The sequence below is a fragment of the Strongylocentrotus purpuratus genome, unplaced genomic scaffold, assembly GCF_000002235.5.
Source record: "Strongylocentrotus purpuratus isolate Spur 01 unplaced genomic scaffold, Spur_5.0 spur5_scaffold_13, whole genome shotgun sequence".
Lineage (NCBI taxonomy): Eukaryota > Metazoa > Echinodermata > Echinoidea > Camarodonta > Strongylocentrotidae > Strongylocentrotus > Strongylocentrotus purpuratus.
In genome coordinates this window covers 6,064,773-6,078,640 of record NW_022145598.1, presented here as the reverse complement: position 1 = coordinate 6,078,640, position 13,868 = coordinate 6,064,773, and the positions used below count along the sequence as shown (strand labels likewise).

The 13,868-nt window shown below is 44.5% G+C and overlaps 1 protein-coding gene across 1 annotated transcript in view; it reads right to left on the bottom strand.

The window, feature by feature from the left end:
* Positions 1–13,868, bottom strand: part of LOC588109 (transmembrane protein 65) — a 35,945-nt gene that overhangs the window by 2,391 nt on the left and 19,686 nt on the right. Inside the window, exon 6 of the mRNA XM_787810.4 lies at positions 1,363–1,468. Coding sequence (XP_792903.3) covers positions 1,363–1,468 — 106 coding nt within the window. The remainder of the gene's footprint in view (positions 1–1,362; positions 1,469–13,868) is intronic.

Here is a 13,868-nt window from a genome sequence, read left to right as displayed (position 1 = left end):
TCCCTGAATATCCATTTGTGCAAACTTTATCCAGTTTTAACCCTAACCGTGACAATTCTACTAAGTTCTCAATTGACATAGTATCTTATATACAAAAGACAGATATTTCCCACTCATGAATCAGAACCAGAAGATTAATTAATTCTCTGTTACCGGTAAACAAACTAGTTCCTATAAATAATGGCGTATTTCCAGCATTTTTTGTATGATGACTCTATAACTATCCACTAAAGGATGATTTTCTGCATACATGTGTATTAACACCAATTTCCAAAATGGCTTAAACAATGACTCTTCAAAAGTTTCACGTCAAATTTCTTTGATTTGAGATGATATAAAGATACTAGCAATACTAAGTTGCTGTGAGGTTTTCTCCTCCTGAATGTGATATGTTAAAGAAATAAAATGAAGAAAATAATTAAGATACCATCCTGGGACATGAATTCTAACAATGGCAACCTGCATGTGAAACCTACATGTAAGAGGACTGTGGGTTTACGCTTTCTCCAAGCGAAGCACTGAAAATAATGTGTCAGGAGTCATCAGGGTGGAAGGGTCATAGCGAAAGGGAGTGTATAGCCGTTATCTAGCGTACATTCCGTTTTTTAAACTGCAACTCATTGGGAAGGCATGGAAAGAATTACATCATAATAATAATAATAATAATAATAATAATAATAATAATAATAATAATAATAATAATAATAATAATAATAATAATAATAATAATAATAATAATAATAATAATAAAATAATAATAATAATAATAATAATAATAATAATAATAATAATAATAATAATAATAATAATAATAATAATAATAATAATAATAAATAATAATAATAATAATAATAATAATAATAATAATATAATAATAATAATAATAATAATAATAATAATATAATAATAATAATAATAATAATAATAATAATAATAATAATAATAATAATAATAATAATAATAATAATAATAATAATAATAATAATAATAATAATAATAATAATAATAATAATAATAATAATAATAATAATAATAATAATAATAATAATAATAATAATAATAATAATAATAATAATAATAATAATAATAATAATAATAATAATAATAATAATAATAATAATAATAATAATAATAATAATAATAATAATAATAATAATAATAATCTTTTAAAGTCCACTCCATATTTGTTTAAATTAAACCGTAAATGGAAATTCTTTTTGCCCAATTGATTGTGAGCCCTGCAGCCACTGAGCAGCGCCAGGATAACAGTATGAGACTATATTTAACACTTTTCTTTCCATTTTTCATTATGCTTTCAAAACTGAAGAGAGTATTAAAAGGCAAAAGAGATATGCTACATACCATACTAGCAGTCCATCTGATCTTTGTAAGATCCTGTTGTTCAGGGGTGAGTACTGGAATCTGTACACCTATCTTTGATACAAATGCCTCTACAGTACCAGCCAATCTATAACGATACAAAAAAAGATATATATATATGCTTTGTCCATGTACTTATTATAATATAGAACATTCATGTTGCTATAATATGGCTAAACAATAAACAATCTTTTTCTATTTCTGCAAAAAGTATGTAAATGCTACCATGTGATATACATTTCTACAACAAACTAAACTCTTACAATCAAGAGAATCATTCAACAACAAAAAAGAACAAATAATACATTAGCTGTGAGAAGCCTACGTAGACAATAATAGGTAATCAGCCCACTAGGCTTTGTGATCAAACACCTGGGGGGTGTTTCACAAAGATCTTAAGTTTAACTTATCTCTAAGTTGGACTTAATAATTGTAGAAAGCCCTTAGCATCTATGAAAACATTTTGTAAAAGATATTTTAAAAAGAAGAAATATTGATTCAAATCATTCTTATTTTCTATTATCAAGGTGATTTCATGTTCTTGATGTCAGGGGTGATAGTGTGCACTAAAAAAAATAAAGTTTTTTTGTTTTCCCCTGAACCACGCCCCCCCATTGAGTAAAAATAAAAGAAGGGGATTCGCGGGGGAAAAATGGCATCCAACATCATTCCCCCTTTTCGAGTAAGAAAATTGGGACAAAACATGGAATAATAGAGAAAATAAGAGGGAAATCGGGAAAATCAAGATAACATAGGGAACATTAAAAAAAATTAGTAAAAAAAAAAAAAGAAAAAATATTTAAGCTAGTGGTAAAAGGGTGTTGTGAACCCACACCACACCACTCTCTGCACTCTTCTCAAACATGATAACCTCCATCTGCCTCCCACCCCCTCCCCTACACACAGGTGTTATCTTATATGAACTGGTGGTAAAAGGGTGTTGTGTACCCACATCACACAGCTCTCTGCACTCTTCTCAAACATGACAATCTCCCCCTGCCTCCCCCCTCCCCTACAAACAGGTGTAATTATATATCAGCTGGTGGTAAAAGGGTGTTGTAAACCCACATCACACTGCTCTCTGCACTCTTCTCAAACATAACAACCTCCCCTGCCCCCCACCCCCTATAGACAGGTGTCATCATTTATTAGCTGGTGGTAAAAGGGTGTTGTTAACCCACATCACACCGCTCTCTGCACTCTTCTCAAACATGATAACCTCCACCTGCCTCCCCCCCCCCTACACAAAGACGTAATCATATTTCAGCTGGTGGTTAAAGCGTGTTTTAAACCCACATCACACAGCTCTCTGCACTCTTCTCAAACATGACAACCTCCCCCTGCCTCTCCCCCCCCCCCCCCTACACACAGATGTAATTATATTTCAGCTGGTGGTAAAAGGGTGTTGTAAACCCACATCACACAGCTCTCTGTAATCTTCTCAAACATGACAACCTCCCCCTGCCTCCCCCCTCCCCCTACACAGAGGTGTTATCATATATAAGCTGGTGGTAAAAGGGTGTTGTGAACCCACATCACACAGCTCTCTGCAATCTTCTTTAACATAACAACCTCCAACTGCCACCTCCCCCCTACACACAGATGTAATCATATTTCAGGTGGTGGAAAAAGGGTGTTTTGAACCCCATCACGAAGCTCTCTCCACTCTTCTCAAACATGACAACCCCCCCCCCCCCTACACGCAAATGTAATCATATTTCAGCTGGTGGTAAAAGGGTGTTGTGAACCCACATCACACAGCTCTCTGCAATCTTCTCAAACATGACAACCTCCCCCCTACACACAGGTGTTATCATATATCAGCTGGTGGTAAAAGGGTGTTTTGAACCCCATCACACAGCTCTCTGCAAACTTCTTTAACATGACAACCTCCAACTGCCACCTCCCCCCTACACACAGATGTAATCATATTTCAGCTGGTGGTAAAAGGGTGTTGTGAACCCACATCACACAGCTCTCTGCAATCTTCTCAAACATGACAACCTCCCCCCTACACACAGGTGTTATTATATATTAGCTGGTGGTAAAAGGGTGTTGTGAACCCACATCACACAGCTCTCTGCACTCTTCTCAAACATGACAACCTCCCCCTGCCTCCCCCGTACACACAGATGTAATCATATTTCAGCTGGTGGTAAAAGGGTGTTTTGAACCCCATCACACAGCTCTCTGCAAACTTCTTTAACATGACAACCTCCAACTGCCACCTCCCCCCTACACACAGATGTAATCATATTTCAGCTGGTGGTAAAAGGTGTTTTGAATCCCATCACACAGCTCTCTGAACTCTTCTCAAACATATCAACCTCCAACTGCCACCTCCCCCCTACGCACAGATGTAATCATATTTCAGCTGGTGGTAAAAGAGTGTTGTGAACCCCATCACACAGCACTCTGCACTCTTCTCAAACATATCAACCTCCAACTGCCATCTCCCCCCTACACACAGATGTAATCATATTTCGGCTGGTGGTAAAAGGGTGTTTTGAACCCACATCACACAGCTCTCGGCACTCTTCTCAAACATTACAACCTCCCCCTGCCTCCCCCCCCCCCTACACACAGATGTAATCATATTTCAGCTGGTGGTAAAAATTTGTTGTGAACCCACATCACACAGCTCTCTGCAATCTTCTCAAACGTGACAACCTCGCCCCTACACACAGGTGTTATTATATATTAGCTGGTGGTAAAAGGGTGTTGTGAACCCACATCACACAGCTCTCTGCACTCTTCTCAAACATGACAACCTCCCCCTGCCTCCCCCCTACACACAGATGTAATCATATTTCAGGTGGTGGTAAAAGGGTGTTTTGAACCCCATCACACAGCTCTCTGCAAACTTCTTTAACATGACAACCTCCAACTGCCACCTCCCCCCTACACACAGATGTAATCATATTTCAGCTGGTGGTAAAAGGGTGTTTTGAACCCCATCACACAGCTCTCTGAACTCTTCTCAAACATATCAACCTCCAACGGCCACCTCCCCCCTACGCACAGATGTAATCATATTCCAGCTGGTGGTAGAAGAGTGTTGTTAACCCCATCACACAGCTCTCTGCACTCTTATCAAACATATTAACCTCCAACTGCCACCTCCCCCCTACACACAGATGCAATCATATTTCAGCTGGTGGTAAAAGGGTGTTTTGAACCCACATCACACAGCTCTCGGCACTCTTCTCAAACATGACAACCTCCCCCTGCCTTCCCCCCCCCCCCTACACACAGATGTAATCATATTTCAGGTGGTGGTAAAAGGGTGTTTTGAAACCCATCACACAGCTCTCTGCAAACTTCTTTAACATGACAACCTCCAACTGCCACCTCCCCCCTACACACAGATGTAATCATATTTCAGCTGGTGGTAAAAGGGTGTTTTGAACCCCATCACACAGCTCTCTGAGCTCTTCTCAAACATGACAACCCCCCCCCCCCCCTCCCCGACACACAAATGTAATCATATTTCAGCTGGTGGTAAAAGAGTGTTGTGAACCCCATCACACAGCTCTCTGCACTCTTCTCAAACATATCAACCTCCAACAGCCATCTCCCCCCAACACACAGATGTAATCATATTTCAGCTGGTGGTAAAAGAGTGTTGTGAACCCCATCACACAGCTCTCTGCACTCTTCTCAAACATATCAACCTCCAACTGCCATCTCCCCCCTACACACAGATGTAATCATATTTCAGCTGGTGGTAGAAGGGTGTTTTGAACCCACATCACACAGCTCTCGGCACTCTTCTCAAACATGACAACCTCCCCCTGCCTCTCCCCCCCCCCCCCCTCTACACACAGATGTAATCATATTTCAGCTGGTGGTAAAAGGGTGTTGTGAACCCACATCACACAGCTCTCTGCAATCTTCTCAAACATGACAACCTCCCCCCTACACACAGGTGTTATCATATATCAGCTGGTGGTAAAAGGGTGTTGTGAACCCACATCACACAGCTCTCTGCACTCTTCTCAAACATGACAACCTCCCCCTGCCTCCCCCCTACACACAGATGTAATCATATTTCAGCTGGTGGTAAAAGGGTGTTTTGAACCCTATCACACAGATCTGCAAACTTCTTTAACATGACAACCTCCAACTGCCACCTCCCCCCTACACACAGATGTAATCATATTTCAGCTGGTGGTAAAAGGGTGTTTTGAACCCCATCACACAGCTCTCTGAACTCTTCTCAACATATCAACCTCCAACTGCCACCTCCCCCCCTACACACAGATGTAATCATATTTCAGCTGGTGGTAAAAGAGTGTTGTGAACCCCATCACACAGCTCCCTGCACTCTTCTCAAACATATCAACCTCCAACTGCCACCTCCCCCCTACACACAGATGTAATAATATTTCAGCTGGTGGTAAAAGGGTGTTGTGAACCCACATCACACAGCTCTCTGCAATCTTCTTTAACATGACAACCTCCAACTGCCACCTCCCCCCTACACACAGATGTAATAATATTTCAGCTGGTGGTAAAAGGGCGTTGTGAACCCACATCACACAGCTCTCTGCACTCTTCTCAAACATGACAACCTCCCCGTGCCTCCCCCCTCCCCCTACACAGAGGTGTTATCATATATAACCTGGTGGTAAAAGGGTGTTGTGAACCCACATCACACAGCTCTCTGCAAACTTCTTTAACATGACAACCTCCATTTGCCACCTCCCCCCTACACACAGATGTAATCATATTTCAACTGGTGGTAAAAGGGTGTTTTGAACCCCATCACACAGCTCTCTGTACTCTTCTGAAACATATCAACCTCCAACTGCCACCTTCCCCCTATGCACAGATGTAATCATATTTCAGCTGGTGGTAAAAGAGTGTTGTGAACCCCATCACACAGCTCTCTGCACTCTTCTCAAACATATCAACCTCCAACTGCCATCTCCCCCCTACACACAGATGTAATCATATTTTAGCTGGTGGTAAAAGGGTGTTTTGAACCTACATCACACAGCTCTCGGCACTCTTCTCAAACATGACAACCTCCCCCTGCCTCTCCCCCCCCCCTACACACAGATGTAATCATATTTCAGGTGGTGGTAAAAGGGTGTTTTGAACCCCATCACACAGCTCTCTGCAAACTTCTTTAACATGACAACCTCCAACTGCCACCTCCCCCCCTACACACAGATGCAATCATATTTCAGCTGGTGGTAAAAGGGTGTTTTGAACCCACATCACACAGCTCTCGGCACTCTTCTCAAACATGACAACCTCCCCCTGCCTTCCCCCCCCCCCTACACACAGATGTAATCATATTTCAGGTGGTGGTAAAAGGGTGTTTTGAACCCCATCATACAGCTCTCTGCAAACTTCTTTAACATGACAACCTCCAACTGCCACCTCCCCCCTACACACAGATGTAATCATATTTCAGCTGGTGGTAAAAGGGTGTTTTGAACCCCATCACACAGCTCTCTGAGCTCTTCTCAAACATGACAACCCCCCCCCCCCTCCCCGACACACAAATGTAATCATATTTCAGCTGGTGGTAAAAGAGTGTTGTGAACCCCATCACACAGCTCTCTGCACTCTTCTCAAACATATCAACCTCCAACAGCCATCTCCCCCCAACACACAGATGTAATCATATTTCAGCTGGTGGTAAAAGAGTGTTGTGAACCCCATCACACAGCTCTCTGCACTCTTCTCAAACATATCAACCTCCAACTGCCATCTCCCCCCTACACACAGATGTAATCATATTTCAGCTGGTGGTAGAAGGGTGTTTTGAACCCACATCACACAGCTCTCGGCACTCTTCTCAAACATGACAACCTCCCCCTGCCTCTCCCCCCCCCCCTCTACACACAGATGTAATCATATTTCAGCTGGTGGTAAAAGGGTGTTGTGAACCCACATCACACAGCTCTCTGCAATCTTCTCAAACATGACAACCTCCCCCCTACACACAGGTGTTATCATATATCAGCTGGTGGTAAAAGGGTGTTGTGAACCCACATCACACAGCTCTCTGCACTCTTCTCAAACATGACAACCTCCCCCTGCCTCCCCCCTACACACAGATGTAATCATATTTCAGCTGGTGGTAAAAGGGTGTTTTGAACCCTATCACACAGATCTGCAAACTTCTTTAACATGACAACCTCCAACTGCCACCTCCCCCCTACACACAGATGTAATCATATTTCAGCTGGTGGTAAAAGGGTGTTTTGAACCCCATCACACAGCTCTCTGAACTCTTCTCAAACATATCAACCTCCAACTGCCACCTCCCCCCCTACACACAGATGTAATCATATTTCAGCTGGTGGTAAAAGAGTGTTGTGAACCCCATCACACAGCTCCCTGCACTCTTCTCAAACATATCAACCTCCAACTGCCACCTCCCCCCTACACACAGATGTAATAATATTTCAGCTGGTGGTAAAAGGGTGTTGTGAACCCACATCACACAGCTCTCTGCAATCTTCTTTAACATGACAACCTCCAACTGCCACCTCCCCCCTACACACAGATGTAATAATATTTCAGCTGGTGGTAAAAGGGCGTTGTGAACCCACATCACACAGCTCTCTGCACTCTTCTCAAACATGACAACCTCCCGTGCCTCCCCCCTCCCCCCTACACAGAGGTGTTATCATATATAACCTGGTGGTAAAAGGGTGTTGTGAACCCACATCACACAGCTCTCTGCAAACTTCTTTAACATGACAACCTCCATTTGCCACCTCCCCCCTACACACAGATGTAATCATATTTCAACTGGTGGTAAAAGGGTGTTTTGAACCCCATCACACAGCTCTCTGTACTCTTCTGAAACATATCAACCTCCAACTGCCACCTTCCCCCTATGCACAGATGTAATCATATTTCAGCTGGTGGTAAAAGAGTGTTGTGAACCCCATCACACAGCTCTCTGCACTCTTCTCAAACATATCAACCTCCAACTGCCATCTCCCCCCTACACACAGATGTAATCATATTTTAGCTGGTGGTAAAAGGGTGTTTTGAACCTACATCACACAGCTCTCGGCACTCTTCTCAAACATGACAACCTCCCCCTGCCTCTCCCCCCCCCCCCTACACACAGATGTAATCATATTTCAGGTGGTGGTAAAAGGGTGTTTTGAACCCCATCACACAGCTCTCTGCAAACTTCTTTAACATGACAACCTCCAACTGCCACCTCCCCCCCTACACACAGATGTAATCATATTTCAGCTGGTGGTAAAAGAGTGTTGTGAACCCCATCACACAGCTCCCTGCACTCTTCTCAAACATATCAACCTCCAACTGCCACCTCCCCCCTACACACAGATGTAATAATATTTCAGCTGGTGGTAAAAGGGTGTTGTGAACCCACATCACACAGCTCTCTGCAATCTTCTTTAACATGACAACCTCCAACTGCCACCTCCCCCCTACACACAGATGTAATAATATTTCAGCTGGTGGTAAAAGGGCGTTGTGAACCCACATCACACAGCTCTCTGCACTCTTCTCAAACATGACAACCTCCCCGTGCCTCCCCCCTCCCCCCTACACAGAGGTGTTATCATATATAACCTGGTGGTAAAAGGGTGTTGTGAACCCACATCACAATGCTCTCTGCACTCTTCTCAAACATGACAACCTCCCCCTGCCTCCCCCCTCCCCCCTACACAGAGGTGCTTTCATATATAACCTGGTGGTAAAAGGGTGTTGTGAACCCACATCAAACAGCTCTCTGAAAACTTCTTTAACATGACAACCTCCAACTGCCACCTCCCCCCTACACACAGATGTAATCATATTTCAGCTGGTGGTAAAAGGGTGTTGTGAACCCACATCACACAGCTCTCTGCACTCTTCTCAAACATGACAACCTCCCCCTGCCTCCCCCCTCCCCCCTACACAGAGGTGCTTTCATATATAACCTGGTGGTAAAAGGGTGTTGTGAACCCACATCAAACAGCTCTCTGAAAACTTCTTTAACATGACAACCTCCAACTGCCACCTCCCCCCTACACACAGATGTAATCATATTTCAGCTGGTGGTAAAAGGGTGTTTTGAACCCATCACACAGCTCTCTGAACTCTTCTCAAACATATCAACCTCCAACTGCCACCTCCCCCCTACGCACAGATGTAATCATATTTCAGCTGGTGGTAAAAGAGTGTGTGAACCCCATCACACAGCTCTCTGCACTCTTCTCAAACATATTAACCTCCAACTGCCACCTCCCCCCTACACACAGATGCAATCATATTTCAGCTGGTGGTAAAAGGGTGTTGTGAACCCACATCACACAGCTCTCTGCAATCTTCTTTAACATGACAACCTCCAACTGCCACTTCCCCCCTACACACAGATGTCATCATATTTCAGCTGGTGGTAAAAGGGTGTTTTGAACCCACATCACACAGCTCTCGGCACTCTTCTCAAACATGACAACCTCCCCCTGCCGCTCCCCCCCCCCCTACACACAGATGTAATCATATTTCAGCTGGTGGTAAAAGGGCGTTGTGAACCCATATCACACAGCTCTCTGCAATCTTCTCAAACATGACAACCTCCCCCCTACACACAGGTGTTATCATATATCAGCTGGTGGTAAAAGGGTGTTGTGAACCCACATCACACAGCTCTCGGCACTCTTCTCAAACATGGCAACCTCCCCCTGCCGCTCCCCCCCCCCTACACACAGATGTAATCATATTTCAGCTGGTGGTAAAAGGGCGTTGTGAACCCACATCACACAGCTCTCTGCAATCTTCTCAAACATGACAACCTCCCCCCTACACACAGGTGTTATCATATATCAGCTTGTGGTAAAAGGGTGTTGTGAACCCACATCACACAGCTCTCTGCACTCTTCTCAAACATGACAACCTCCCCCTGCCTCTCCCCCCCCCCCCCTACACACAGATGTAATCATATTTCAGCTGGTGGTAAAAGGGTGTTGTGAACCCACATCACACAGCTCTCTGCAATCTTCTCAAACATGACAACCTCCCCCCTACACACAGGTGTTATCATATATCAGCTGGTGGTAAAAGGGTGTTTTGAACCCACATCTCACAGCTCTCGGCAATCTTCTCAAACATGACAACCTCCCCCTGCCTCTCCCCCCCCCCCCTACACACAGATGTAATCATATTTCAGCTGGTGGTAAAAGGGTGTTGTGAACCCACATCACACAGCTCTCTGCAATCTTCTCAAACATGACAACCTCCCCCCTACACACAGGTGTTATCATATATCAGCTGGTGGTAAAAGGGTGTTGTGAACCCCATCACACAGCTCTCTGCACTCTTCTCAAACATGACAACCTCCCTCTGCCTCTCCCCCCCCCCCCTACACACAGATGTCATCATATTTCAGCTGGTGGTAAAAGGGTGTTGTGAACCCACATCACACAGCTCTCTGCAATCTTCTCAAACATGACAACCTCCCCCCTACACACAGGTGTTATCATATATCAGCTGGTGGTAAAAGGGTGTTGTGAACCCACATCACACAGCTCTCTGCACTCTTCTCAAACATGACAACCTCCCCCTGCCTCCCCCCTCCCCACTACACAGAGGTGTTATCATATATAACCTGGTGGTAAAAGGGTGTTTTGAACCCACATCACACAGCTCTCTGCACTCTTCTCAAACATGACAACCTCCCCATCCCTCCCCCTCCCCCCTACACACAGGTGTTATAATATATCAGCTGGTGGTAAAAGGGTGTTGTGAACCCACATCACGCAGCTCTCTCCACTCTTCTCAAATATGACAACCCCCCCCCCCTCCCCGACACACAAATGTAATCATATTTCAGCTGGTGGTAAAAGAGTGTTGTGAACCCCATCACACAGCTCTCTGCACTCTTCTCAAACATGACAACCTCCCCCTGCCTCCCCCCTACACACAGATGTAATCATATTTCAGCTGGTGGTAAAAGGGTGTTGTGAACCCACATCACGCAGCTCTCTCCACTCTTCTCAAACATGACAACCCCCCCCCCCCTACACGCAAATGTAATCATATTTTAGCTGGTGGTAAAAGAGTGTTGTAAACCCATCACACAAATCTCTGTACTCTTCTCAAACATATCAACCTCCAACTGCCATCTCCCCCCTACACACAGATGTAATCATATTTCAGCTGGTGGTAAAAGGGTGTTTTGAACCCACATCCTACAGCTCTCGGCACTCTTCTCAAACATGACAACCTCCCCTGCCTCTCCCCCCCCCCCCCTACACACAGATGTAATCATATTTCAGCTGGTGGTAAAAGAGTTATGTGAACCCCATCACACAGCTCCTGCACTCTTCTCAAACATATCAACCTCCAACTGCCACCTCCCCCCTACACACAGATGTAATCATATTTCAGCTGGTGGTAAAAGGGTGTTGTGAACCCACATCACACAGCTCTCTGCAATCTTCTCAAACATGACAACCTCCCCCCTACACACAGGTGTTATCATATATCAGCTGGTGGTAAAAGGGTGTTTGAACCCACATCTCACAGCTCTCGGCAATCTTCTCAAACATGACAACCTCCCCCTGCCTCTCCCCCCCCCCCTACACACAGATGTAATCATATTTCAGCTGGTGGTAAAAGGGTGTTGTGAACCCACATCACACAGCTCTCTGCAATCTTCTCAAACATGACAACCTCCCCCCTACACACAGGTGTTATCATATATCAGCTGGTGGTAAAAGGGTGTTGTGAACCCCATCACACAGCTCTCTGCACTCTTCTCAAACATGACAACCTCCCCTGCCTCTCCCCCCCCCCCTACACACAGATGTCATCATATTTCAGCTGGTGGTAAAAGGGTGTTGTGAACCCACATCACACAGCTCTCTGCAATCTTCTCAAACATGACAACCTCCCCCCTACACACAGGTGTTATCATATATCAGCTGGTGGTAAAAGGGTGTTGTGAACCCACATCACACAGCTCTCTGCACTCTTCTCAAACATGACAACCTCCCCCTGCCTCCCCCCCTCCCCACTACACAGAGGTGTTATCATATATAACCTGGTGGTAAAAGGGTGTTTTGAACCCACATCACACAGCTCTCTGCACTCTTCTCAAACATGACAACCTCCCCATCCCTCCCCCTCCCCCCTACACACAGGTGTTATAATATTCAGCTGGTGGTAAAAGGGTGTTGTGAACCCACATCACGCAGCTCTCTCCACTCTTCTCAAATATGACAACCCCCCCCCCCTCCCCGACACACAAATGTAATCATATTTCAGCTGGTGGTAAAGAGTGTTGTGAACCCCATCACACAGCTCTCTGCACTCTTCTCAAACATGACAACCTCCCCCTGCCTCCCCCCTACACACAGATGTAGTCATATTTCAGCTGGTGGTAAAAGGGTGTTGTGAACCCACATCACGCAGCTCTCTCCACTCTTCTCAAACATGACAACCCCCCCCCCCCTACACGCAAATGTAATCATATTTTAGCTGGTGGTAAAAGAGTGTTGTAAACCCCATCACACAAATCTCTGTACTCTTCTCAAACATATCAACCTCCAACTGCCATCTCCCCCCTACACACAGATGTAATCATATTTCAGCTGGTGGTAAAAGGGTGTTTTGAACCCACATCCTACAGCTCTCGGCACTCTTCTCAAACATGACAACCTCCCCCTGCCTCCCCCTACACACAGATGTAGTCATATTTCAGCTGGTGGTAAAAGGTGTTGTGAACCCACATCACGCAGCTCTCTCCACTCTTCTCAAACATGACAACCCCCCCCCCCCTACACGCAAATGTAATCATATTTTAGCTGGTGGTAAAAGAGTGTTGTAAACCCCATCACACAAATCTCTGTACTCTTCTCAAACATATCAACCTCCAACTGCCATCTCCCCCCTACACACAGATGTAATCATATTTCAGCTGGTGGTAAAAGGGTGTTTTGAACCCACATCCTACAGCTCTCGGCACTCTTCTCAAACATGACAACCTCCCCTGCCTCCCCCCCCCCCTACACACAGATGTAATCATATTTCAGCTGGTGGTAAAAGAGTGTTGTGAACCCCATCACACAGCTCCCTGCACTCTTCTCAAACATATCAACCTCCAACTGCCACCTCCCCCTACACACAGATGTAATCATATTTCAGCTGGTGGTAAAAGGGTGTTGTGAACCCACATCACACAGCTCTCCAAATCTTCTTTAACATGACAACCTCCAACTGCCACCTCCCCCCTACACACAGATGTAATCATATTTCAGCTGGTGTAAAAGGGTGTTGTGAACCCACATCACACAGCTCTCTGCACTCTTCTCAAACATGACAACCTCCCCTGTCTCCCCCCTCCCCCTACACAGAGGTGTTATCATATATAACCTGGTGGTAAAAGGGTGTTGTGAACCCACATCAAACAGCTCTCTGAAACTTCTTATATGACAACCTCCAACTGCCACCTCCCCCCTACACACAGATGTAATCATATTTCAGCTGGTGGTAAAAGG